General features: G+C 44.7%; 1 protein-coding gene and 1 long non-coding RNA gene across 9 annotated transcripts in view; one reads left to right on the top strand and one right to left on the bottom strand.

Moving 5' to 3' along the window:
- Positions 1-26,235, top strand: part of CEP112 (centrosomal protein 112) — a 401,294-nt gene that overhangs the window by 341,082 nt on the left and 33,977 nt on the right. For all 7 annotated transcript variants that reach the window (XR_007412846.1, XM_049113963.1, XM_049113965.1 and 4 more), the window contains one exon: positions 16,432-16,521. Coding sequence is in view for 6 of the 7 variants with exons in the window: in XM_049113963.1 (XP_048969920.1) it covers positions 16,432-16,521 (90 nt within the window). In the remaining variant the exon portion in view is untranslated. The remainder of the gene's footprint in view (positions 1-16,431; positions 16,522-26,235) is intronic.
- On the bottom strand, positions 12,908-16,436 carry LOC112653022 (uncharacterized). Of its 2 annotated transcripts, none has more exons than XR_003131874.3 (2): positions 15,286-16,436; positions 12,908-13,989 (listed from the first exon to the last, which is right to left on the bottom strand). It is a non-coding gene; the product is annotated as an uncharacterized LOC112653022 (long non-coding RNA). The 2 variants fall into 2 exon arrangements; XR_007412848.1 differs by having other exon boundaries at positions 16,246-16,436.

Genomic DNA, 26,235 nt, shown 5'->3' with positions numbered 1-26,235 from the left:
TTTAAGTGTGCTGGGTCCATGCTAGTCCATGAAGTCGTGGCTTACCTTACATATCACTGTCTGACTGAAGCTGATTTGAAAGCTGTGGAAACACTATTACGGTTTTTTCTTTGTATTTATCATGCGCTACTGCTAGTGATTGAGGGAAAACATTTATGTTCCTGACAATAGTAATTGTTAATCCAGTAATTCACAAAAAGTTTTAATCTTTATCATTCTGTTAACTCACATAGGAAAACACAATCTTAAAGAAAAAAATCCAGTTGGAAACTTCTGAAATGTTCATCTTTTATTTTGGTGGGGGGAGCTCTATGCCTGATGTAGGGCTTGAACTCATGACCCCGAGATCAATGATGGCATATAATTTCATCATGACTGTCATTTTTGCTATGTATTTAGAAGCATTGATGTTCATGTTCATTAATGTCCTTTGAGATTGGAATTCGGAAATAATTCACAGCTTCCCTGCCCCCACTGTCAGTAAGTTTCATTTCCCAGGAGAAAGAGCTGTTTCCCACAGTGGTCTTTAAAGTCCTTCAGTGTCAACACCAACCCTTGCCCTCATGGGAAATATGGCTAGAAGAAGAAACAGATGCCAGTCAAATAAAACAATCACAGACATGAATGTGAAAATGATGATCCTGAACCAAAGAGAGGCCATTGGTGCTGGCCTGACTGGAGAGGTTGTTCTTATTAAGAGTGACATTTAAGCTGGGGTCTAAAGGATGCGTGGAGAGAGATAATTGTTAAGTGACAAAATCATGCTCCAGATAGAAAGGAGTATGTGGGGACACCTAAATGGCTCAGTAGTTGAGTGTCTGCCTTTGGCTCAGGGCATGATCCTGAGGTCCTGGGATCGAGTCCTGCATCGGGTTCCCTGCAGGGAATCTGCTTCTCCCTCTGCCTATGTCCCTGCCTCTCTGTCTCTCATGAATAAATAAAATATTTTTTTAAAAAAGAAAGCAATATGTAAAACCCTGTGGTGGGAGCAAGATGCCTGGCACAACCAACTCAGAGAGCCAGTATGGCATGAAGGGTGGGCAAGGGTGGTGCCTGGCAGAAGCAGACAGGGAGGAAGGAGTCCTAGAGGCAGTGCCTGAAGACTAGGCACGAACCTTTGGAATATTTTAAAGAGAGGAGGACTTGATCAGATACTCTACAGCAAGTATTTACTGCTGGCACCTTCTAATATGCCAAGCCCTATTCTAGGCCCCAGAAATCCAGTGGTGAACAGGATCCATTCCTGGCCTCCTAGGGTCTAAATAAGAGAAACAGAAAATAAAGAAGAAAAGTATCAAATGGTAATAAGTGTTCTGCAAAGACCTAAGGTGGGATGTCATAAAGTATGACCAGGTGGCCAGTTTCAACTGCCTGATCAGGAAAGGTGTTCCCAAGGAAGTGATGTGTAGTCTATGACTAGCTACAAGGAGTTGACCGTGTGAAGCTCATGGAGAAAATATTCCTGAAGGCGGGGAAGAGCTAGTGTGGGTCTCAAAGGTGGCGATAAATGGGGCTATATTCAAAGAACAAAAGGAAGCCAGTGTGTGGCTGGACCAGCAGGACCAGAGAGAAGCTGGCACAAGAGGCCTTAGGGACAGGTGGCAGCCAGGTGATGAGAGCCTCACCAGCCTCGGGGGAAATGGGAGAGGATTCCAAGTCTAACACTGAGCCACTGGACAGTTTTGAGCAGGTGAAAGCTATTCAAACCTCCAGTGGGTCGATCTGACTACCGTGTAGGAGGGAGATGAAAGGAGTTGAAGGGAGAGGCTAGTGGGAGTGTTCAGCTGAAAGATGGCCATGGCTCAGATGGGGCTGGTAGAAGCAGAGGCGGCGAGGAGAGAAGGGGGTGGCTGTGCACGTTATAAGGTGGATGCAACACCACTTACTGATGAATCCCACGCAGCAGGGGAGGTGAGGGAAGGAGGGATTCAATGATAACTTCTAGATAGGCCTTAGAAGTCGTACCTGGCTGCTCTGTGGACAGTAGGACGTCCGTTGAGATGGCACCAGGAGGACCCAATCAAAAGGTATTGAAGAGATTGAATCCACAGGGCTTAGTGAGGACGAACAGGACTCTAGGGGAGGGGAGTAAGTGGAATAGAAGCAAGCCGTCGGGGTTTTACCTTGGAGATAATTGGCTGGATTGTGCAGGTGACGCTGGTGCTGCTCCCTAGGGGAGAGGTTGATCTGGGTGGTTACTCTGGCGGCGGTGAGCTGGAGAGACCTCCAGGTGCGTGCAGGGCCCAGATAAGAGCCAGCAAGCTCAGGGACTGACTGAAGGCTGGAGAGGAGAAGCATCCAGAAGGCAGGTAGGTGACCCAACAGGAGCTTCAGTGTGTCCTGGAGTTTCCTGATTTGGATGACTAGGGGAATATGGGTTCCATTAATCTAGATCTGAATATGTAGGGAGATGGGTTTAGGCAAAGGGATGGGGTGTGTAGGAGGGTAGGGGAGGAAAGCAGGGGAACTGATAATACATCCGGTTTTGTACGTGCTAAGCCTGGGACATTGGTGTCTAGGAAGTAATTCTGTATACTTCTGTTGAGTTTAAGCATGGCACCAAAGCGCATCTCCTCACCAGATTAAGTGTAAACTCAGCCTGACATTCAAGGCCTCTATGCTCTGACCTGACTCCATTTTCAGGACCACCCCCCACTCCCAAGGACTGCTCCTTTGGACTGCAGGTTTTTGCCAGCTGCACCCCCATTTTCCCCTTATTTACCCTCACAAAGGCTATTTCTTTGGCAGTCAGTCCTTCCCTTTCCCCACCTGCCTGTCCAAATTGCAACTACCATTCACGAGTTCCCCCAAGTGCCACATCCCACCTGATGATTTACTTAATGATGCCGTGCTTTCTCCCCAATCTAGTCATGTTACTGTATACATATATTTTAAAATTTTATTATAAATTGCAAACCTACCCAAAGCATAGAGGCTGGTACTCCATGATTATCAAGGTCTGGCCACATGTGCTTTATCTTTTCTCCCTGTTTTCTTTGCTAAGATACTTTAAAGCAAACTGCAGATGTTGGGTCGTTTTACCCTGGATATTCCAGAATGCTTCCCAGAAAATACGGACATTATCTCACACAACCATGGTGCCCCTATCATACCTCAGAAAATTAGCAGTTGTCTTTTAGTATCACCAAATGCCTACTTCCAAGCTAGATATCCCCAGTTGAGCTTTAAATGCCACTTTGCAGTTGATTTGTCTGAATCAGGATCCAAACAAGATCCAAATGTGACACTTGATGGTTATTTACCTTATATATTCTTCAGTTGAAAGCAGACCCTTTCTTTCTTTTTACTCCAACTATTGACTTCTTACAGAAACCGAGTCAGTGGTCCCTGGAGAATGTCCCACATTCTGTATTTATCTGCTTGCTTCTTTATGGTGTCCTTGAACTTCTTCGTCTGTCCTCTCTCTTTTCTTTTGTTTTCCCAGTTGGATGCTTAAGACACTTCTTGTGCTCCCCTGCTCTTTGTGCTTATTGCATATCTGCTGTGATAGTGTGAGCTTCTTAAAAAGTAAGACCGTGTCTTACCCAACTTTTGCTTTCCCAATGAGATCTAATATATTGTGTACACTCTAAAAACATTATCCAATGGAATTATTTAGAAAGAGGTTTCATTCCTCTTGTGAAAATGTGAACTGGAGCTATTTTCAATGTGAAGAAATTTATACTAGGATTAAGTTGCCAGAGAAATCTCAGTGATGGAGGTCACTGTTTCCTAATTGTCCCTGAAAAAATTGCAGCCTAACTTTAAGTGGCACGTTGTTATATCTGAAGAGTCTTACAATTTGGAGCATTATGAAACACTTAAGTGAAATTTCCAAGTCCCCTCCATTGTCTCTAGGTCCACAGAGAAGCAATTGCAGAGATCAATTGTGTGGTGCATTCAGCATGAAAACTAGGTCACTAATCATTTTTTCTGATCAGGAGAATTTAATTTTGCTTAGTTCAGAAATCAGCCTGGAAGACTGACTAGAAAAACACTATCACGTGTGTGCTTTGTTGTTGATAACTAACTGCAATCCAAGCTTTAATAACTAAGAGGGAGTGGAAGAAACTTCAAAAGGTTGCATGATAAATGTTTTTGACAATGTGTCAGCTGAACATTAAACAGGACCTTTGTAAATCCTCTCGTTCTAAGTGGTTTAAACAGAAAATTTTAAACTTCTTTCTCGGAAGTATTGGCTCCAGATATCACAGTATCTTAGGGTTAAAAAAAAAGAGAGAAAAATACTTTATGTGGCATATATAGTTTCCATCCCCTATGCAAAGGTGGGAGTGCCAGAAACAGGCTCACCTAGGCTCTCTGTCTCTGTGTCTTGGGCATCTCCTCTTTCATGGTCTAGGAACGCGTCAGTGTTTTACTGGAATAACTGCCTTTATAACCTGATAGGAGCTTGGACACAAAATGATAGAAAGGCAAATGGGTAAATATAATTGTCATCCTCTTGAAATGCCAACTTTGGAGAAAATCTCCCAAGTTTCCAGATTGTTGCATAATGAGAATGCTGTCAGTCCTTACATGGACAAAATGAAGTCTAGAACTAAGTGATACAAAAGGATTGTGCTTGTTTGTGCTTGTGCATGTGTGTGTGTGTGCGCACACGCTGAAATGTTTCAGAGAGAAAACATGTAAGGCAAGGAAGTTCCTTGGTGTGAGTTTCCTAGGGCTGCCATAACAAAGTACCAAAAACGGAGTGGCTTAAAACAATGGAAAGTGATTGACTCACAGTTCTGGAGACTAAACGGGATCAAGGTGTTGTCAGGGCCACGCTCCCTCTGAAGTCCCCGGGGGAAGAATCTTCCCTTGCTTCTTTTACCTGCCGGTGTTTCCCAGCAGTCTTTGGTGTCCTTGGCTTGCAGATACATCACTGTCCAGTCTCTGCCTCCAGTGTCACATGGCCAACCTCTTCCCGTGTTTCTTGTCTTATAAGAACACCAGTCGTACTGGATGAAGGGCCTACTCTGATCCACTGTGACTTCCTCTTAACTAATTCCCTCTTCAAGGATCCCATTTCCAAATAAGGTCATGTTTTGAGGTTCTGAGGGTTAGGACTTAAACATGTCTTTTTGAGGGCATGTAGTTCAACCCAGAATGCCGTGTGATGCCCTTCTTTTTTGACACTATAATAGGCAAACCACCGGCATCATTATTATTAAATCTGTGACACAGAAACTTCTTTTTCCTTCTTCTTTTCATACATTTTGATTCATAAGCTAAAGGCTAAAGATCTTAAGACCAAACCCAGGGCAGCCCAGGTGGCTCAGCGGTTTAGCGCCGCCTTCAGCCCAGGGCTTGATCCTGGAGACCCAGGATTGAGTCCCACGTCAGGCTCCCTGCATGGAGCCTGCTTCTCCCTCTGCTTGTGTCTCTGCCTATCTCTCTGTGTCTGTCATGGATAAATAAATAAAATCTTTAAAAAAAAAAAAAAGACCAAACCCAGAACATTTCAAGTGACGGGCGGCTTTTGAATGAAAACGTGGACAGTAGAAGGCATTCCAGATAAGCTGAAGGAAGGAACAGAGGGCCCCAGGGCAGTGCAGAGGGGGCCCTCTCGGCAGCAGCAAGTGCAGGTGGAGAGGCAGATGGGACAGATGCTCAGGCAGTGTCCAGCTGACCTGGGGCCATTTCCTGTCTTTATGACTTTCTAGCTGGAAAGCTTGGGCAATCTGTAGTAGCTTTGGCTGCCTCCCTCCCCAGTAAGGCTTCTCAGAGAGGTATTGTGAAAGGAAGTGGAGTATTTAAGGCTCCTAGCACAGCGCCTGAGCTAGGAGCTAACATGTTAGCTTTGAGTTCGTATGCTGAGCACAGTAGGATTATGGAAGGATTCGGCACCAGGTAGAGGAACGCTAACCTCAACAGGGTAAGAGATGGTTAGGCATTTATGTTTTTGGAGATGGAGAATGGCCTAAAAAGTCTCAGGGGAAAATTTGTCTGCCAGGGGATGCAGGGGGCCACAACTGGGAAAACTGTGGAATCCCAGTGTGCAGAAATGAAGATCGAAGTAAGAGCAGCTTCAAATAGAAATTGAAGGAACTCGGACAACTAAGCGGGAGTGAAAGGGAACGAGGGATGACCCACAGAGGCCTGGGAGTTTAAACCTGGGTGGCAGCGAAGAAGTGTGCTGTGTTGCTGATGGGCAGGATGGTGGGGGGGAAGCTGGTTCAGGACGACACCCTGACTTTGGTCTTGGATTTGATATGTCTGCGATGGTGGTGAGGCAGCCGTGCACACACGTAAGAGATGGTGGGAGAGGCCACACCAGGGAACATAAGAGATGTGTATGGAGATGAGCTGTAGGGCCATCAGCAGGAAGGCCCTTACTGGAGCTGGGGACCAGTGCCTGCAGGATGGGAACACTGGTAACATGGTGCACGCTCCAACTCTAGCACTCAACTCATAGTCTTCCTGCCCCAAAGTGCTTCCTGCATGATTGATCTCTCTCTGCACTGTGCGCTCATGATCATCATTGGCATCGTATTACCGTTGAATCTGGATCACACAGAAACTTACTTTCTCTCTTCCTTTCCAGATACTCTAATTCTGCTTTGTCTCCCCACCTCCACTCATTGGTCAATGACAACATCCAGCCACCTGTGCTGGGAGGCTTGTAGCCATTCCTTCAACCACCTTCTCTCATAGCTGACACGTCCCTCCTTCAGCTTTAATAGAGGAGAAGTTCATGGTTCATTGGAATGAATGCTGCAGGCTCAAGGGATCACGCGTGTGAATGATTAGCCGTTGTAAGAAAGTCGAAATTGAAATAAATGACTTATGGGTGCTTCCTCTTCCCCAGGCTTGTGCAGGAAAGGGTGGTCTGTGAGACTTCAACACTTTTCACTCTGTTCCCCTCTTCCATGATCCTGAAACATCCTAGCTACAGTTCTTGAACTTGATCCTCAATCTCTACCACTTGAGATAAGAATTTGTGCTTTGGATTTCCTGAGTAGAAAAATACTGGCTACTTTAAGAGGAGACGTGGGTCATAGTCTCCAAATAACATGATTTCTGTTCCTGGGACCTGTGTGTTAAGACCAGGAAATGCCAACATTTTTAAAAGTGCATTTTTAGGACTTTTAAAGGAAGTTCTTTAGGAATTTTAAAAGCCTGAAAATAGAGAAAAAGAGAAAAGAGAAGAAATAAAAAATTTTCTTATGCATTGGCGAAAACGCTACTCGTGTTTTTTATACTGGCCACGATACTTTTGCCTTTGGTGTTGAATCAGTAGCCTACTACATACTAGAGCAATGGCTCATGTCCAAGTACAGTTTCTCATACATGTGGTTTGTTGCAACAAGGACTAAAAATCTTTCCACCTGAAAGGAATTTTGCCTGATGTGAAGAGTAACATATGTATGGGGTTAACACCCCCAAGATCTCCTTTTCTTCATACCAATATCACGAGAGACTGAATTATGAGGGTTAAAAAAAGAAGAAGAAGAAAGTGCTTGCTTGGAATGTGAAAAAAAAAAATTAAGAACCTGAATGTAAGCCATAAGGAAAAAAATATATACTATTGTGTTGTGAATAGTATATATTGTGTTGTGAATTAGTGGCCTCCGCAGTGACTGTGGTTCTGATTTTCTTTAGATCTATAGTATGAACCCGTTCTCCATCACTGTAGAATCACTAGTAAAACTTGTCTATGATTTGTTATTCATCCTATGTAGGTCTAAATGAAGAAATCACTTTGACAAAAACCTTGACTGGCATTTCAGTTGAAGACTTGTTACTTTTGTTAGTAGATTTAGCCTATTAAAAAAATAAAATAAAATCAGACAGAAGCCATAGTGGCTTCTGTAAATAGCCAGTGAGACCACCCAGTAAAAATGTCATTCTGCCATTGTGTCATCTTCCCTCCCCCCCAGATGTAGATCTCCTCATATGGGAGACAGGGCTTGGTCTTCCTGCTGTATCCCAATTGTTCAAACTGTGCTAAAAAAAAAAAAAAAAAAAAAAAGTATATAAATCTAACCAAAATAGTGAAATTTTATTGCTTTTCTTTCATTTTTCCTTAGCTTTCACTAGCAATAGTAGAAAGAAAATCAGCTGCTCTTTCTGTGTCAGTTGACGTGTCGAGGAAAACCTACTCGTCAGAAATATTGTCAGCACCATTTGTAAAATGAATTAAAGTACTGCTACTTCCACAAGTGTGGGCGTTATTAAAAAGGCAATTAAGGTTTAAATGAGAGTCATCCCTGTTTCTCCTTCCTAATTAGTATCTCTTCCCTGTAGTCACAGATCAGGTGTCATTTCCGGGCAATGGATAAACCAATCAGTGGATGATGGTTTATATCAAGATTTTATAATCTTAGTAGATATTTCATGACACAAACTTTTAAATCATCTTACGTGTTTTAAATGGAAAACAGATCACTTCTGTTAAAAAATAATCCTGGAATTTTATTGTCTGTAAATTATATCTTAGTGAAAATAGAAGTAAGCCTTCTCTTTCTCTCTTTCCAGTTATCTTCTCCTTAGGTCAAAATATGAACATCACTCCTTGCTTCCTTAACTTTATGTTCAGGACAGACATGGGGAAGTCCTCCTACATCTCTCCTACCCTTTGAATGATGAATGATTCATGTCTTCTCTGAAGTAAGATAGTAAATTCAAGCCTCATGAAAGGAAGGATATGGTGACTTCATGTTTTTTAAGTAGGAAAAGCTTAAAACTTTTTTTAGCTTTTTATTATGGAAACTTTCAAACATCCACAAAAGTAGGGAGAATAATAAGCAAAATCCCCATCTACCCATCAATTTTCAACAGTTTGCCAGGCGGACTGGACAGCATCTTTGGTACAAATACTCTGTTTTTGCTTGTTAAACTCCTCGGCTGTACAGAGCTTTCTGCTAAATGAGGCCCCTTCTGCGTTTCACCCAGCAGAGGCTTGTCTGCGTCCTTATTTCATGACCACAGACCTAACCCAAAGTCTTCAAAATCAATGACTTTGAGGACCCCAACTTTGTACAGGGCAAAACTTAATCCATGATTTTTTTATCTACATATGCTTTAACCCAGTTTTTCAAATAAAGGGACTCTATACTGTTCAAGATTCCCATGTCCCAGAGAATATGTGGAATATGGTCTATGGGAGAGAACCAAGGAGAGGGTCTGTTTACCCTTTGCCCCTCAGTGTACTTACAGCAGGCTCAGAAAAAATGTCCCCGTAGGCCTCATGATGATTTGTGAAAAGGTCAGACGTAGGCGTTTTGCCAAAACTTGGCAACATCGAATGAGGCAGAATAGAAGTGTAAAATGCATTAAATTTCAAGTCAGTGAGAACTGTTTCAAAAATCGGGGACTCATACTCCTACAGTCTTGGTAACAAAATGGTAAGAGTTCACTCTGCTGACAGTGTTTCCAGAAGTGACTCAAGAGAAGGGTAGCTTTTTCCTGTTGATTCTGTTTTGATTGGAAAGTAGTTTCCCAAATTTCTCACAATGGAGGTTTTGTTAAAGATGGGTAAGTCGAGAGTTTGAGAACCTGGACCACAGATATTCTAGGGGATGAGATGAGGACAAATGTGCTTGTCCAGACAGCCCACTGACAAAAGATTATGGGGTGCCTGGGTGGCTCAGTGGTTAAGCATCTGCCTTTCGCTCAGGTCATGATGGGATTGAGCCCAGCTTTGGGCTCTCTGCTCAGTGGGAGCCTGTTCCTCTCTCTTCCTTTACCCCTCCCCTTCTTGTGCTCTCTCTTTTTCAAATAAATCTTAAAAAAAAAAATGTTCATAAGGTCGTAGCTCTCATGAGCCAGAAAGGACACCCACCCCCACCTCCATCTGTGGAGCTGGCTGAGAGGTTGGCTAAGGGCAAGGTCAGATCTCTAGAAAGACTTCTGCTCACACTAAAAGACTAAATCTGAAAGTCTCTGTCATATGCCTTGTATACTGGGAACATTGTGATTATCTATCTATCTATCTATCTATCTATCTATCTATCTATCCATCCAATCTCTCCACCCTATGTGGAGCTCAAACTCAACCCCAAGATCAAGAGCCATGTGGTCTTTTGACTGAGCCGACCAGATACCTTATATCTTTTTTTTATCACTATAGCACAGTGTTCCTCCCTTCCAGTGACTTTTTCCCTTCAGTAAATACCTTGTTGACCACTTTATAATTGAAATGAACTATTTTGTTTCACTTACTCATTATTAAAAGGCAAGTATCTGCCATCATTTCATGTTTGTTTAATTGATCCTGAACTGCCAGAGAAACTTTGGTTTTTATTTATTTTTTTTTTAAGATTTTATTTATTTATGAGAGAAACACACAGAGAGAGATAGAGAGGGGCAGAGACACAGGCAGAGGAGAAGCAGGCTCCATGCAGGAAGCCTGATGTGCGACTCCATCCCGGGTCTCCAGGATCACACCCTGGGCTGAAGGCGGCGCTAAACCACTGAGCCACCAGGGCTGCCCGAAACTTTGGTTTTTAATAAGACTACAAATAATTCCTTAATGCATGGTTTTACAAGTTGAGTGGTTTGCTTTGAATCATGTTTACAAATTTTGTGAAAATAATATTGACTATAGTACTCTTCCCCATCCCCAAACCAAGAGCAGAGCTCTAGTACTGACACAGGTGCCATTCAATGGGCACACTAGCTACCAGTGCTCCTCCTCACCCTGCAAAAGTCCATTGACATGTATAGTCTTTCAGACTTTAATTTGCCCTAATTATTTTCATATTTTAAACAAACAAATCAAATTCTCTTATAACGTGCTCCCTTTTAAAGAGTGGTATGCCCTCATTGTTCTTGCAAAGCTTATTATGTCATTTACATTTTTCCTCTGGAAAGTGTCATTCTTTGTTCCCGAACCACCAACAAAGCACTCTGGAAGCCGGCACAATGTAGCTTCCTACAGCAAGATGACTTCCATGGCATTTAAAGGCAGGTTTAATTGGGAGAAAAGAACTGCCTTTTCAGTAATGATGCAAGTTAACACAGCAGAGCAGAGAGATGGGGAATAATTTTGCAGAAAAAACAGTTCAGTGGTGCAAGTTGGATTCTGTTTTATATTGGTGACTTAGTGTTGGACATTCTGTTCTTTCATTATCATGGGCTTTTCTCAGGAATAAACTAAAAGTTGTGATTTTTTTGTGTGTGTTGAATGTTAGATCTGAAGGTTTTTGAATAAAGAAGCCACAACTCGAAAGAATGTTCCTGCTTGTACTGATTGAGTAATTGTGGTCACTTTCACACAGTCCTTATGTCAGATTCTGAGGTTGGAACCCTAATGGCCTAATAATATTTTAGAATACGAGGCTAGGAACAGCTGCCAATATAAACTGTCATTTTCCTTTCATCTAAGGACGTTTTAACTTTTTTGAAAGTGGCATATTATTTGGTTACTTTTCAATTTTTGAAACTGATTTAACAGATAATAAAAGTAATTTCTAGACACACTGCTTTCTCTGATTAACCTTAAAAAGATCATGTCTTACATCTTCAAACTACGAGCAAATTTGAAGAGTGGTACCTTTTTGAAAAGCAAATGTAATTTCACTTCTGTTTTGATAATATTGATAAAATATGGTTGACTTCATCTTTTCACTGTGTGGAGTGTGGAGATAGAATCAGGTCTAATTCTGAGAAAGGCTTTCAGCCAGAGCCCTGTAATGCTAACTTCTCAGCCACACCTTGACCCCCAAGTTATCACCGGCCCCCTTGGCATGCTCCCCCTCCGCCTGCTTCTCCACAGGGATGTCAGCCAGGAGTCAGGTTTGTGAACCTCTTCTCTTTCTACTTCCTTCCCCAAGGAAGTGGCCCATTCGTACTTAGCCTGAGATCCCTCTTCACTGCTCAGAACCCTCTCCCAGTGTCACTGGTCTCCCGTCAAGTCCCACCAGCACCTTACACTCATCTGGTCAAAAACCATTTTCTGGGGGGCACCTGGGTGGCTCAGTGGTTGAGCATTTGCCTTCAGCTCAGGTTGTGATCCCAGGGTCCTGGGATCTAGTCTCCCATTGGGCTGCCCACAGGGAGCCTGCTTCTCCCTCTGCCTATGTCTCTGCCTCTCTCTGTGTCTCTCATGAATAAATAAATAAAATCTTAAAAAAGAAAAAAATCCCACCCCCACTGCTCTGGCTTGCTCCTTGGCCCTTTAGTAGTTCATAGTGTCATATTCCATGGTCGTTCAGCATCAAAGCCTTATGGTCTCTCTGCGTCCCTCTTTCCCTTGACACCCCATTCACGGTCCCATCACTTCCATCCTCAGCCCTCTCTTAAGCCCTCCTGTCCTGTCTGGCGTCCTGTCTGGCTGCTGCACTCTCACAGCAGCCTTACTTGACCCCTGGCTTCACTCCGCAGAATTAGTTCCTCAAAATTCAAAACACTGGGATGTGAACAGGGCCAAATACTGCCAGGGGATGAGGAAGAAAATTGGCTTCTGGAAGCTTTGGCATTTGGGAGGTGACAAGTGACTGTGATGAAAATGGACTCAGGAGCATGGTGAGGACAGCTGGCAGGTGCAATGGGATGCTAAGAAGGTGCAGAGACAGAGAGGGGACACTGCATGTAGCTACTCCCAGGGTCTGCTGCTGGAGGCATGGCAGGGGCGAGGGCAGGAAGCAGGGAACAATGTTTTGTTTAAGACAAGGGAGGTACATGTCTCCTTTATTTTTTGTTTAAGACAAGGGAGATACACGTCTCCTTTATTTTTTTCTCTGTGAAATAAAAACTAAGGGTGCCTGGGTGGCTCAGTTTATTGAGCCTCGGGCTCTTGGTTTCAGCTCAGGTTATGATCTCCGGGTCATGAGGTCAAGCCCCCTACCAGGCTCCACGCTCCGCAGGGAGTCTGCTTGATTTTCTCTCTCCCTCTCCCTCGACCACTCCCTCCCCCTGCGGGTACGCATGTGTGCACACACATCCACGCGCTTCCCCTCTCTCAAATAAATCAATCTTTTTTTTTTTAATAAAACAAAAACTAAAAAAAAAAAAAATACAGGCAGTGTTGTAGTTTTTAATGTGGCAGAAACCACACAACATATCGCCACAAGAAACAGTAATGTCATATAGGTATTTGGAAGGTAGAGTGGTATATTCTGTATTTTGAGAAATCTAATAACCTTTAGCTTAACGTGCTGTATTAAGGACGTTTGGGAGCTCTGCTGATTGAAGTACATTTCCTCAGGGAGTATAGTTCAAATATTTATTAGCTCCCTCCACAAACATGAGTCGAGTGTCAAGTGTGTGCCTGGCGTGGAGCTGGCCTGGCCCTCGGCTTGCAGACCTGAAGGGGAGAGAGCCCTGAGCTTCTGTCGCTCAGCCCCGCACAGACCTGGACTGTGATTCTCTTAAGCACTGGACGGATAAAAGCCCAGAGGAGTCCATTCTGAGTTCTCAGGATTGACACCATCAAGCGAGCAGGTGGGGCAGCTTCCAGGCAGAGAAAAGAGAAAACAGGTACAGAGGGAGAAAGAGGCAGCACGACGAGGAGCAAAATGTACAGAATTTGAAGTTAGTGTTTTAAAATTCCAGTCCAGTGCCTGAGTACGGGCCACAGGGACCTGAGCCGGCTTCTCAACCTCGCTGAGCCTCAATTATGTGCTCTCAAGCATAGATGAAGCAACACCTACTGCCGGGGATGCGGTGAGGGTTAAAAATAAAACACACGCAGTCAGTGGTATCTCCTGGCATTATTGATCCTGGCCATGGCAGCAGCATGACACTGAGGCTTCGTGGGGCTCAGCCTGGCCAGAGCCAGAGGACAGAGGTCCCTGAAAGCCACGCTCAGGACTTTGAACGCCATCTCAGGGATGCTGGAGTATTGTTTAAGCATTTCAGTGGGGGACTGACATAATTAGATTTCGGGTTAAGAAGATCACTCTGACAGCAGGATAAGGGTGGAAGGGGAGAGCAGGCAAGACTGGGAACAAAAAAACGTGCCAACGTTCTTCCCACGACAGTAATCATTACTCTCCCCCATGATGCCACCAGAGAAGCGGAGAAGATCCTCTGTACTGGTAGCTACCAAAAGGAAAAAAAAAGAAATTGCTACTTGATCAACAAACCTAGGAATAGTCACATTCTCAGACCACAATAACAGAATTATAAACAATACCTTCAAGCTGGTTGGCAGACTTGGTTGAATTGTGGATTTTATAATCAAGCATGATATCAAAGAGCCCCTAAAGCTTTTAACCTCGTCCTGAAACCATTTAACTCCCCCCCCCCCCATTTAACTTTTTAAATTAGAAGCTCTTGGGATGCCTGGGTGGCTCAGCGGTTGGGCGCCTGCCTTTGGCTCAGGTAGTGATCCCGGGATCCAGGATGGAGTCCCACATCAGGCTCCTGCACGGAGCCTGCTTCTCTCTCTGCCCATGTCTCGGCCTCTCTCTCTCTCTGTCTGTGTCTCTCATGAATAAATAAATAAATTAAAAATAAATAAATTAGAGGCTCTTAGCCTGGGGTTCATCCATAGATGGGCTTTAGGCAGTATGTGGACTCCCTGAAATCAAAAACAAAATCATAAGCATACTTTCTCCATGAGGAGAGTAACCACATACCCTTCATCAGATGCTGGCTGGCTGGGTCCAGAACCCCAGGAAAGGTTAAGAACCACTGTGTATAGGTCTGTATGTAGAAGAGACTGGCGTTGCATTGGAAGAATTCTTAATGACTTAGACATTTCTGTCTGAACCTCAGACTCTTACTCCTAGCAGCAAACCCAGTATCTTTGCTTGGACATTCCAGACTTAATGCAACCCATCTTTGGCTGACCCCTCCCTTAACCTTCCCTAACTGCTGCCTTCTACCTGTTCAAGCCAAAATCCTGGGAATCTTATTTTCATGCTCTGCATCCACCCCTTGGGGCTGTCACTGTCTTCAAATATATCAGGGCTCTGACGCTTCCCTCACCCCCACCTGCTACCGCCCACCAATTCCCCGTCACCCTTCCCCAGTATGTTTCAATGGCCTCTGCCCTGCCTCCCTGCTTCTGCCCTTACCCCTTGTCCATCCGTTCCTCATGGCAACCAAAACAACACTTGCCCACACCCTCCAGTAGCTTTCCTTCTATCTCGGAATAAAAGCTAAAGTTCTCAGGACACCTGGATGGCTCAGTGGTTGAGCGTCTGCCTTCAGCTCAGGACATGATCCCGGAGTCTGGGATTGAGTCCCACATCAGGCTCCCTGCGAGGAGCCCACTTCTCTCTCTGCCTCTCTCTCTCTCTGTCTCATGAATAAATAAATAAGACATTTAAAAAATAATAATAAAAAAATAAAAGCTAAAGTTCTCAATTGCCCTCTGAGGTTTTGTGTGACCTGATGGGACCTGGCATCTAGGATGTCTCTGATGTGGTTGCAGCCCACTCTCCACACTGGCTCGAACATGCCACCTCAGGGCCTTTGCACATACAGTGTCCCCTGCTTGGAGGGTTCTTCCTGCAGATGTCCATGACTTGCTCTCTCTCTTCCTTCAGGTCTTTGCTCAAGTCTTCTTGGGCCATCTGTTTAGAATTATAAGATCTTCACTGACCCCACTCCAGAATATCCCCCTGCCCTGCTTAATTCCTCCTCTACACTTATCACTGACAATATTATACTTATTTGCTTATTGTCTACCCCCCAATGTAATACAAGCTTCATGAGAAGAGGGAATTTTTTTGTTGTCTGGTTTCTTTTACTCTTCTATTTAGAATGCTATCACAGTTCTTGACACCTAGCAGGAAGTCTGTTGTCTTGATTGAATTTTATTTTGAGAATTTGACACCTTTACAGTTACCATGCCTGTCTTCTTCTCACTGTAACTTTCTGCATATCATATCCGTAATTATGTCAAGGTGTTTGAATGCATTGTATCTTTTCGAATTCACCTCTTCACTCAAAATAGTAGTTGAGGCAATGATAATTATTGACCTCATGGGTTCTGAGTTCCCCATATTAACCAAAATTCTTTTCCAGTGGCCACTTGGCAACGGAGAGAGTTCCTCTCTGTAAACTTCTGACGGGTTCCTCAAATTCCACACCATCCTTCATGACTTAATAAAGAAATTCCTTTAAGGTTACTAGGAGAATAATTTGGAAGACTGACGTGTTGGTCCGACATTACAGTCCCCAGGCTGTCACCACACTTCTCCGAGGGCAGCGCACCTTGCAGGTGGACCCACAGAGCTGCTGTAATTAGCCACAGCTTTATGCTTCATTGCATGCTTGCGTCTCTGTGCAGGGGGTATCAGAGACATTTTTATTAACTGAGCTGACACCTGCTAGTGTCTGTCTTACCTTCGGAATTTGTTAGACTCGCTATTCCTGAACCAGAAAACACCTGGGCGTGCCCCTAAAGGCCTGGTTCTGTTTGCCCGAGCTCTGCGGAACAGCAGCAACGGCGGACTAGAGCCGAGGCCTTTCCGGTGGTCTCATTTCTAGCGTCATTTCTAACGTCTCCGTGTTTATCTTCCACCGTTTCAGGCTTTACAAGACGAACTAGAAGCCCGCGCTAACCAGGTGCGGTGCGCAGAGAAGAAACTACAGCACAGGGAACTGGAGTCCCAGGAACAGGTAGTGTCCCGCTCCCGCTCGGCTGCTGGGGGGGTGGGGGGTGGGGCCGAGGCGCAGAACACCCCCCCCCCCGCCCCGGTGGCATAAACAGCTTAGGGGCCGCTGACTCACACGGCCGCAAGTCTGCGGGGAGGCCAGGCTCCGCTGCTCGGAGGGCTGCCGCAGCCCCAGGCGGCGTCCGGGGGGTCCTGCTGCGCAGTCTGGAGCCCCTTCCCGGACCCCCGCCGCGCCGCCCGCGCTTGCCTCCCCTGCACATCCCATTGGCCAGGACCAGTCACATGGTCAGCCTGGCCTGTCCAATCCCAGGCCAGAGGGCTCAGGTGACGCCAAGCAGCCTGGACCAATCAGGATCCCCCGCTGGTGAGGGCCTGGGACGGGAAGGGGCGGTGGCGTTGGGTGGGCGGTGGCGTTGGGTGGGCGGGGCCGCCTTCGCCGCGCAGATCCCGCGTTCTTTTGAGCCTTCGTACTCTCCGTCTTTCCGTGAAGTTGATCTTGAAGTTGATCACTTCCGTAAAGTGAATCTCCTATAACCAGAATAATCTGGCCATGACAATAGCTAATGACCTATTTTATTTTCAAAGACAGAATTATGTTCATCCAGTTCTTCCGGTTGTAGTGGTGTATTCTTTGTGGTAATTTTGAGTTCAAAGTTTAAAAGTTAAAGCTGAGTTAAAGTTTAAAAAGTCAGCCACGTCATCCATAGAGATCGCGAGGCCTAACGAAACCTTTGGTAACTGCCGTGTCCCCAGCCCCTGCTATAGGATAGGGGTGCTGACATCGTCCCAGGCGCCACCGGCCTTTCTGCACGGACGCCGCCTACGGGCCCCGCTCGTCCCGTAGAAACACGAGGTTCGATAATGGTGACCTCGTGGGAACAGTAAACACTGAAGGAAGGCTGACAGGGAAACGTCTTTCATGTCTGCAGCGTTTACAACCAGGATCCGGGTGGGGTGGGCGCCAACAGGCCGACGCGCGCATCTGCGAGACGCTGCCCATTAGTACTCTGTGACTTGACTCGCAGGGCGCCTTGCGGCCCCTGACGCACATCCGGGTACCTGCGCACCGCGGATACGGGATGCACGAATACGTGCCTACGTGCATGTACGTGGCTGTGACGACTCGCAGGGCTCCTTCCTACCCTCTGACGCACATCCGGTACGTGCGCGCCACGTACACACAGGATGCACGAATACGCTCGTACATGCACGTATGTCGCTGTGACTTCACTCGCAGGGCGCCTTGCAGCCCCAGAATGCACATCCGGGTACGTGCGCGCCGCGTACACACGGGATGCACGTATACATGTGTATGTGCATGTACGTGGCTGTGACTTGTCTCCCAGGGCTCTTCCGGCCCCCTGACGCACATCCGGGTACGTGCGCGCCGCGTACACACGGGATGCACGTATACATTTGTACGTGCATGTACGTGGCTGTGACTTGTCTCCCAGGGCTCTTCCGGCCCCCTGACGCACATCCGGGTACGTGCGCGCCATGTACACACGGTGTGCACAAATACGTGCGTACGTGCATGTACGTGGCTGTGACGACTCGCAGGGCGCCTTGCGGCCCTCGACGCACATCCGGGTACGTGCGCGCCGCGTACACACGGGGGATGCACGAATACGTGCGTAAGTGCACGTACGTGGCTGTGACTTGTCTCCCAGGGCTCTTCCGGCCCTCTGACGCACATCCGGGTACGTGCGCGCCGCGTACACACGGGATGCACGAATGCGTGCGTAGGTGCCCGTACGAGGCCGTGCGGGACTCGCGTGGAGCCCAGTGAGCAGTCGGTGAGCAGTGTCCCAACCTGAGACAGGACGAGGATGAAGAATTGAATAATAACTACCCTCCATCAAAGGCCCGACCGCGACCGAGGCCGTCCCAGAACCGCCCGTGTTGGCTCCTTGGGCGTGATGCCCGCCGTGTAAGGCCAGGACTGTCGCCGGTTCACCCGTTCACGAGGAGGCGGAGCAGCTCGTCCAGGCGCATACAGCTGGCGAAGAGGAGAGGTGGATTCCAGCCCAGGTGCATCAGAGTTCTAGCCCCTTCCCGCCCCCCTGACAGGAGTGACGGGGTCGCGGGCGCTGGCTGCGGTAGCAGCTGCCGCCGGCCTCCGTGGGCAGAGCGCGGCCAAGCGCCAGGAAACCCGAGGCGAGCAGACGTGGCTGCGGATGACAGTGCCCCTCACGGGCAGGCCCGTGTGCCCCTGAGGTCAGCTGAGCTCACCCCCGGCTCCGGCTGCCTAACAGCAGGAAACGGCCTCCCTCCCCGGGGCTTCTCCAGTTTGTGACAAAATACTTCAGGTGAAACTTTGTTGACATCACTCTTAATTCATGGCAAAACTTCACACAGAAAATTCCATAACATATTGAGAGTAGGGAAATTAAGAAATCCCAGATGAACAATAGGGAAGGATCCAGGGACCATTTTCTATCTTTTTTTATTGACTTCTTTTTGATCATCAAAGTTGCTTTCATCTTTCCAGTGACAATGGCTTTTTAGACTTATTTCTTGCACCAATTCCTGATATCTTCTATTATGGCTACAGTTTACCAAAGAAATGTCAGGAAATACCCACGGGTAAAACTGAGTATTTCGTAATCTTTGCAACCATAAAATGTTGAATTCTTTCCGCAAGATCTTAGGGTGTGGCTAGGATTAAATGCCAATTGTTTCAACAAAACTGAGGAGCCAATAACGGGCATGTAATACATTCTGTTCCTCTATCTTTCGTCTAACTTTGATTTTATCTGCAGCCCCCTTTCAATTTGCGACCCTAATGGAAGTAGTGAAAAGTAACTGTGAGTATCGCCATGGACATTGTATAGGATCTCCTTATACAGGGAGCTTACTTAGGATATTTCAGATGTCGAAATTATTGTGTATGATTTTCTTCTCTGCATCTGTCAAAGCAACTGCAGTACCAGTAGCCAGCCTGACATCAGCCTGTCAAATAATCAAAACAGCTTCTTGGAACTTTCTTCTCTTTCTTTTCAACCGAATATTATTATACTGATACTCGTTGCACAAAGAATCAAAATTGAGACTGGCAGGATTACAAAGGACAACTTCCCGGCCTTCCTTTTTTTAACTTGCTTGCTTAAAAAAAAAAAATTTTTTTTTAAACTGTTTCTGTTTTTCATTTAAGAAAAATTCCTGTGTTTTGAGTCTATAAAAACAAAAAATGAATGAGGCATTTTAAAAGTTATGTTTTTAATTAAAAACAAAAAGCTGCTTCTCATCAGGTCTTGATGGGTGGTATTCTCGCTGTCCACCACTTGCCCGGGTGCCATCACCTCTCCCCTCACCCTGGGTAGCTCAGTCTTTGCTCCTCAGCGAGCAAAGAAGGCTTGTTCACCCATAGTTACAAAGGGTTAATTTGCTCCTCATTTACATTCAAGATAATACAAATAAAATGAGAAAATACTAATGTTCTAAACGCTATATAGAAGCAGGTTTCCTGTAATCCACAAATAACAAACTAATTTTAAAATCATCATTATTTGAGTCCATTCCAGGGGTTAATAATTTCTAATTGTAAATTAGATCCAAGCAAGAATCCCATAATTGCAGCAAAAAAGAGGGATCAGAGCTCTGAGTGAACTTCCTCATCATGCAAGGAAAGTAAACCATCAGAAAAGGAGGTGAATCCCTAACATGGTAGTGGTGGGCTCCAGGGTAAGACTGCTCCTACCTGTGCGCTAGGTGGGCAGCTCACTCCCAGAAAAGAATTTCTTTTCTTTTCTTTTTTTTTTTTTTTAAGATTTTATTTATTTATTCATGAAAGAGAAAGGCAGAGATGTAGGCAGAGGGAGAAGCAGGCTCCAGGCAGGGAGCCCGATGTGGGACTCGATGCTGAGACCGCGGATCACGCCCTGAGCCGGGGGCAGGTGCCCAACTGCTGAGCCACCCAGGCGTCCCGGAATTTATTTCCCATGATGTTGGGCACTATGCAAAATGGATAAATGCCATGTATCTCATAGGTACAGATACATGTAAAACTAAATCTCATTTTTGGGAGCAAACCATATTTCAGTATTTGCAGTGAGACTAAGTAATGTGCTAGCTCTAGCCAAGATAATTTGGTCTGGTAAGTTATAGAAAAAAGAAGAAAAGAAATAGTCTAACATTTTACTTATGGTATTTTTAACACTATACAGAGCACATATTTATCACAAAGGCACCAAACAATGTCAAATAATAGCATATGTGTGACAAAGCTCGTCCTTTGTATGGAGTATCTTAAGTTTTGAAAGTCTGAGTAGCTCTGGTTACATTGATCACTCAGTTTCTCAGAAGATCATTTTAAATGAATTAGAAAAAATAATACCTTTGAGATTCAATAAAGTATAATGCTGTGTATTTCATTTGCAGGGTCATACTTTTTTTGCACAATATTTCATTCTTTTGATAGGCTTATTGTGCCAGACAATGATAGGTACTGAGAAGAAACAAAGATGATTAAGTTATAGTTCTTGTCCTCAAAGAGTTTACAGTTGAGTAGAGCAGAGAACATACGTGTAAAATGGATGCCGGGCATGGAATTTAAAGGAGGTTCTTTTTCTTCTAAATGGCAGCATAGAGACTCAATCACGAGATGCAGAAAAAACACGCACATTGATACTGCTGCATATCTTCCCCAAGGGGAAGGAATGGAAAGATCTTTAGCTGGTAAAAGGTTAGGGCCCATCTCCCCAGGCAGAGCTTGGAGCCTGTAGGCAGGCAGTGGGTTTAGGAGCCTGTGGCCTTCAAGGGAACCAGATCCTCGCTGAGAGGTCAGGAAAGGACCAGTGCTTCTGCCAGCTTCTTGTGGAGCACCTGAGCCCCTGCCTCATCTTGTTGCCTGGGGCCGTCCCTGGAGAGCCTCTGGTATATCCTATAATGTCTAACATTCAAAATATATAAAGAACTTCTACAACTCAACACCAAAATAATGCAAGCAATACGATTAAAAAATGGGCAGAAGACCTGAATAGACATTTTTCCAAAGAAGACATCCAGATGACCATCAGACACATGAAAAGATACTCGAATATCACTCATCACCAGGGAAATGCAAATCAAACCACAGTGCCTCATACCTGTCAGAACGTCTAGAAGCAAAAAGACAAGAGATAACAAGTGATGAGGTTGTGGAGAAAAAGGAATCCTCATGCACTGTTGGTGGGAAGATAAATTGATGCAGCCACTGTGGAAAATGGTATGGAGGTTCCTCAAAAAATTAAAAATACAATTTACCCAAAGAAAACAAAAATACTAATTCAAAAAGATAAATGCCAAAAAAAAAAAAAAGATAAATGCCACCCCGTTTATTGCAGCATTATTTACAATAGCCAAGATAGGGGTGAAACCTAAATGCCCATGATTAGAAAGGTAGATAAGGAAAATGTGACATATATGTATTGAGAGAGAGAGTGTGTGTGTGAGAATTTATTCCATTGAATATACCCCATTTTATACGTATCTCACGTATATTCCAATTTATCCCTTTCTCCCCCCCACACACACACACAGTGGAATATTACACAGCCATAGAAAGTGATGAGATCATGCCATTTGCAACAACATGGATAGACCTAGAGGATATTTTGCTGAGTGAAGTAATTCAGACTGAGAAAGACAAATACCATATGATTTTACTCATTTGGATTCATAAAAAAAAACTAATAAACGACCAAAAGCAGAATCAGACCTATAACATTGGAACAAACTGATGGTTGCCTGAGGGGAGGTGGGGGATGAGGGGATGGGCAAAATGAGTGATGGGGAGTGGGAGACATAGGCTTCCAGTTATGGAATGAGTCATGGGACTACAAGGCCTAGCATAAGGAATATAGTAAATGATGCTATAATAGCATTTATGGTAACAGATGGTAGCTACACTTGTGGTGAGCATAGCATAATGTATAATTTTGTCAAATCACTATGTCATAACACCTGAGACTAATGGAACATTGTCAATTATATTCACATTGAAAAATTATTAAAAAGTACAAAAACTGAATAAACAACATCCAGTCACACTTAACATTTCAATCACAGCTTTGTAGCAGTGCATTTTATATTTAAGGTCTAGCCACATCAGTTAATTTAGGAGAGGGGCACCTGGGTGGCTCAGTGGTTGAGCGTCTGTCTGCCTTTGGCTCAGGTCATGATCCTGGAGTCCTAGGGTCGAGTCCCGCATCAGGCTCCTTGCAGGGAGCCTGCTTCTCCCTATGCCTATGTCTCTGCCTCTGTGTGTCTGTCGTGAAGAAATGAATAAAATCTATTAAAATTAAAAGAGAATCTAGTGAACAAGGTAGTCACAGGTAATTGTATTTGAGGTGGGGAGAGAGACTGTCCCAGAGACCGCTACCAAGACACCAGGAGGAGTAAAAGGAGAGCCTTCAAGGACTAGTATGATCCAGCAGAGAAGTGCTGCTGGTTCTAGGTCTATCTTTGTCACTACTGGTCATATGCTCTTGGACAAGTTACTTAACCTTTCTGGATATCGAGTTCATAAAATGTCAGTAATAATTCCTTCCCACAGGTGATTTGAACATCAAAACAAGATAATGTGTGAGAAATACTTCAAAAAATATAAAACATAATGCAGATGAAGTGTGTTTCATTATAGTTATCCATAGAGTACAAGGGGACATATGAGCTAGGCATCAGCAGGAAGGAAAGACATTTGGAACAGAATGAGAGAAGGTGTGAAGCAGAACGGGCTCAGAAGGTTCAGGGAATAGTGGGTAATATCTTGGTCAGAGGGTATTATCAGTGAAAAGGAAAATAAGACCAGAGAGTTAGCCATGTTAATTTCATCCATTCAAAAAAAGAACTGACCTGTGTTACCTCTTCTTTACCAGGCACCGTGCTATGTGTTAGGAGCATTGGTGGCCAATCTTGGATGCAGTGCTAAGGAATTCAAGCATTGGTCAGAAAGCAGTTGCCAGCCATTGAGGCTTTTTGCCCTTTACCTGGGTAGTGTTATATGATTGCATTTATACTTTAGAAAGATTAATCTGGCAGCAGAAGATGAGACGAACAAGGGATGAAAAGAGAAATTCAGAGGGTATAGCACTAAAATTCACATCACGAGTCCCAGGAGATCAGGGGGGCTCGAACTGGATCTTGTCAAAGGGAATAGAAAGAAAGGAGTAGATATGAAGCCTCACTTGAAATTCACAGAACACGAAGATTTAGAGGGCAGAAGAAAAAAATAATACCACATTTTTGAATTGATAGGCTGATGAATAGTGTATTGTCCCCTGAATGTTGAGTCTGAGAGACTAGCAGCAGGACATTCATTTGGAGACATGTAGTTGACAATCTGAACTAGAACACAAGGAGGGGTGGGGGTCTAAAATCTGAATCTAGAACTCAAGAAGGAATGTATATATGTCTGAATCCTCTTGATGGGGGAATCTATTAATGCCCACAGGATGTGGATGATACTGAGAGAAGAGACGAGGGGCCCATGGGCTGACGCATGGACAAGAAAAAGTAGGGAAGGGTACATAGAGGATTTGTTTTTTAAGATTTTATTTATTCATGAGAGAGAGAGAGGCAGAGACACAGGCAGAGGGAGAAGCAGGCTCCACGCCAGGAGCCCGATGCAGGACTCGATCCCAGGACTCCAGGATCGCACCCTGGGCCAAAGGCAGGTGCTAAACCACTGAGCCACCCAGGGATCCCCCCATAAAGGATTTTAAAGGAGTGAATGGTCAGGGAGAGAAGAGGAAGGCCAGAAGAATTTAATGTCATGAAAACCAACAAGAGTTCCCCACTAGACTTTAAGGTCCTTCAGAGTAACAGCTCTGTGTATCACCTCAAGATGCCCACCAATGCTGCACTGAATTGCTCAGTAAAGCCCCTCCTGTCCTGAATCTCATCCTCAGAATTCTCTTGCCCACTTCATTTCCCTCTTTCATCTGTGCTCTTTTAACACTTTCTGTGAAACTCTACTAAAGGTTTTCCCATCAAACCCCCGTAGTAGATGTTCTTTTGAAGGTGGGCCTTGGGGCTGGGACTGTGTCATCTACATCCTTGTATCTCAGCATTCAACCCAGTGCTGGGCCCATGTGGCACTTGGTGAATTTGTGGCAGGAAGACAGGAAGGAGGGAGGGAGGATTAGCAGCCTTGTGTGCTACAAGGAGAATGAAGAGTTGGAAAAGGGATCCCTGGGTGGTGCAGCGGTTTGGCGCCTGCCTTTGGCCCAGGGCGCGATCCTAGAGACCCGGGATCGAATCCCATGTCGGGCTCCCGGTGCATGGAGCCTGCTTCTCCCTCTGCCTGTGTCTCTGCCTCTCTCTCTCTCTCTGTATGACTATCATAAATAAAAAAAAAAAAAAAAGAGTTGGAAAAGCCACCAGACTTGGGTAATGACTCCAGATCCTTTTATATTGCACCCCCTAAACATATGCTAAGTAGACTCTTTCTGAACATATTCTTGTCTAGGCTTTTGTTAGAATAAATATTGTAATTATTTTATAATTGTCATCTGGGGTGAGTGGGATTACTGAGCATTCTCATGACTTACCTGTGGGCCCTCAGAAGGGTTCGTAGGTTGAGGAAAACAAGGAGAAAGCAAAATGCCAGCACCCTACCCACACAGCCCACCTTTCCTCTTTTTTTCTCAGTAATTTTTCCACCTTTATTGAGGTATAATTGACAAATAAAATTGTATCTATTTAAAACAAACATAAAACAATGTGATGACATGGTATACATTGTGAAATGATTGCCACAATTAAGTTAATTAACACTTCCGTCACTTCCCATACTTAATGTTATGTGTGTGTGTGTGGTGAGAATGCTTAAGATCTACGCTCTTAAAAAAAAAAATCTACGCTCTTGACAATTTCAAGGAGACAACACAGTCTTATTAGTAATAGTCACCATGCTGTACAGTAGAACCCAGAACTATCTTAACTTCACCCTTAACCCAATGTCTCCACATTTCCCCCACTCTCCAGCTCCTGGCAGCCAGCATTCCACTCTGGTTCTGTGAGTTCACCTTTTTTTCTGTCTTTTTAGAAATCTGCAGATGGGTGAGATCCTCTGAGTTCTCTGGTTTATTTCTCTCAGCCTACTGTCCTCTAGGTTCATCCATGGTGTGACAAATGCCATGCAGCCCACTTTTCAGCTCCTCTCTAAACCAGGACAGATTTTCCTTGCAAATCTTTTCCATAAGATGCCCTCAAAAGGCCAAAGCAGGAAGGATACCAGCAAAGTCCTTTATTTTCTCTACAGATAAACTTAGCGTTCAGCAGCTTCCTTCCTAGGTTCCTGGATTTAAGAATAAACCTGGATCTCTGTAGTATCTGACTTTGGGGTCATACTACACGTCTCTGGCAGAGCCTTAGCTGCTTCTGCCTGGTACGCCATTATGACAATCATCTGTATTCCCAAAGAATTTAATTGCCTCCCACAAAGCCTAGTGATCTATGGGGGAGTAACATGGATTTTAGAAGCAACATCAATATATTTAAAGCTTTCGTTGGGTAGCACTGCTTGTCTTTAAACTACCTCAGTCATCAAGAGTAACTAACAAATCCATAGAGTCACAAGCAGCCCTACATAGCCCTGCTATGTAGACAGAAAATCAATTAAGCAATAATCGTGACAATTGTTAAGAGGAAGAATTGGTCTTTTGCAGATTTCCAAGCCTTTAATTTCTGTTTTCCATAATGGATTTTAAAACTTCACAGTCTTAGCTGCTGTTGG

The sequence above is a fragment of the Canis lupus genome, chromosome 9 (assembly GCF_003254725.2).
Source record: "Canis lupus dingo isolate Sandy chromosome 9, ASM325472v2, whole genome shotgun sequence".
In the NCBI taxonomy this organism is placed as follows: domain Eukaryota; kingdom Metazoa; phylum Chordata; class Mammalia; order Carnivora; family Canidae; genus Canis; species Canis lupus.
This window is presented reverse-complemented; position numbering and strand designations above follow the sequence as displayed.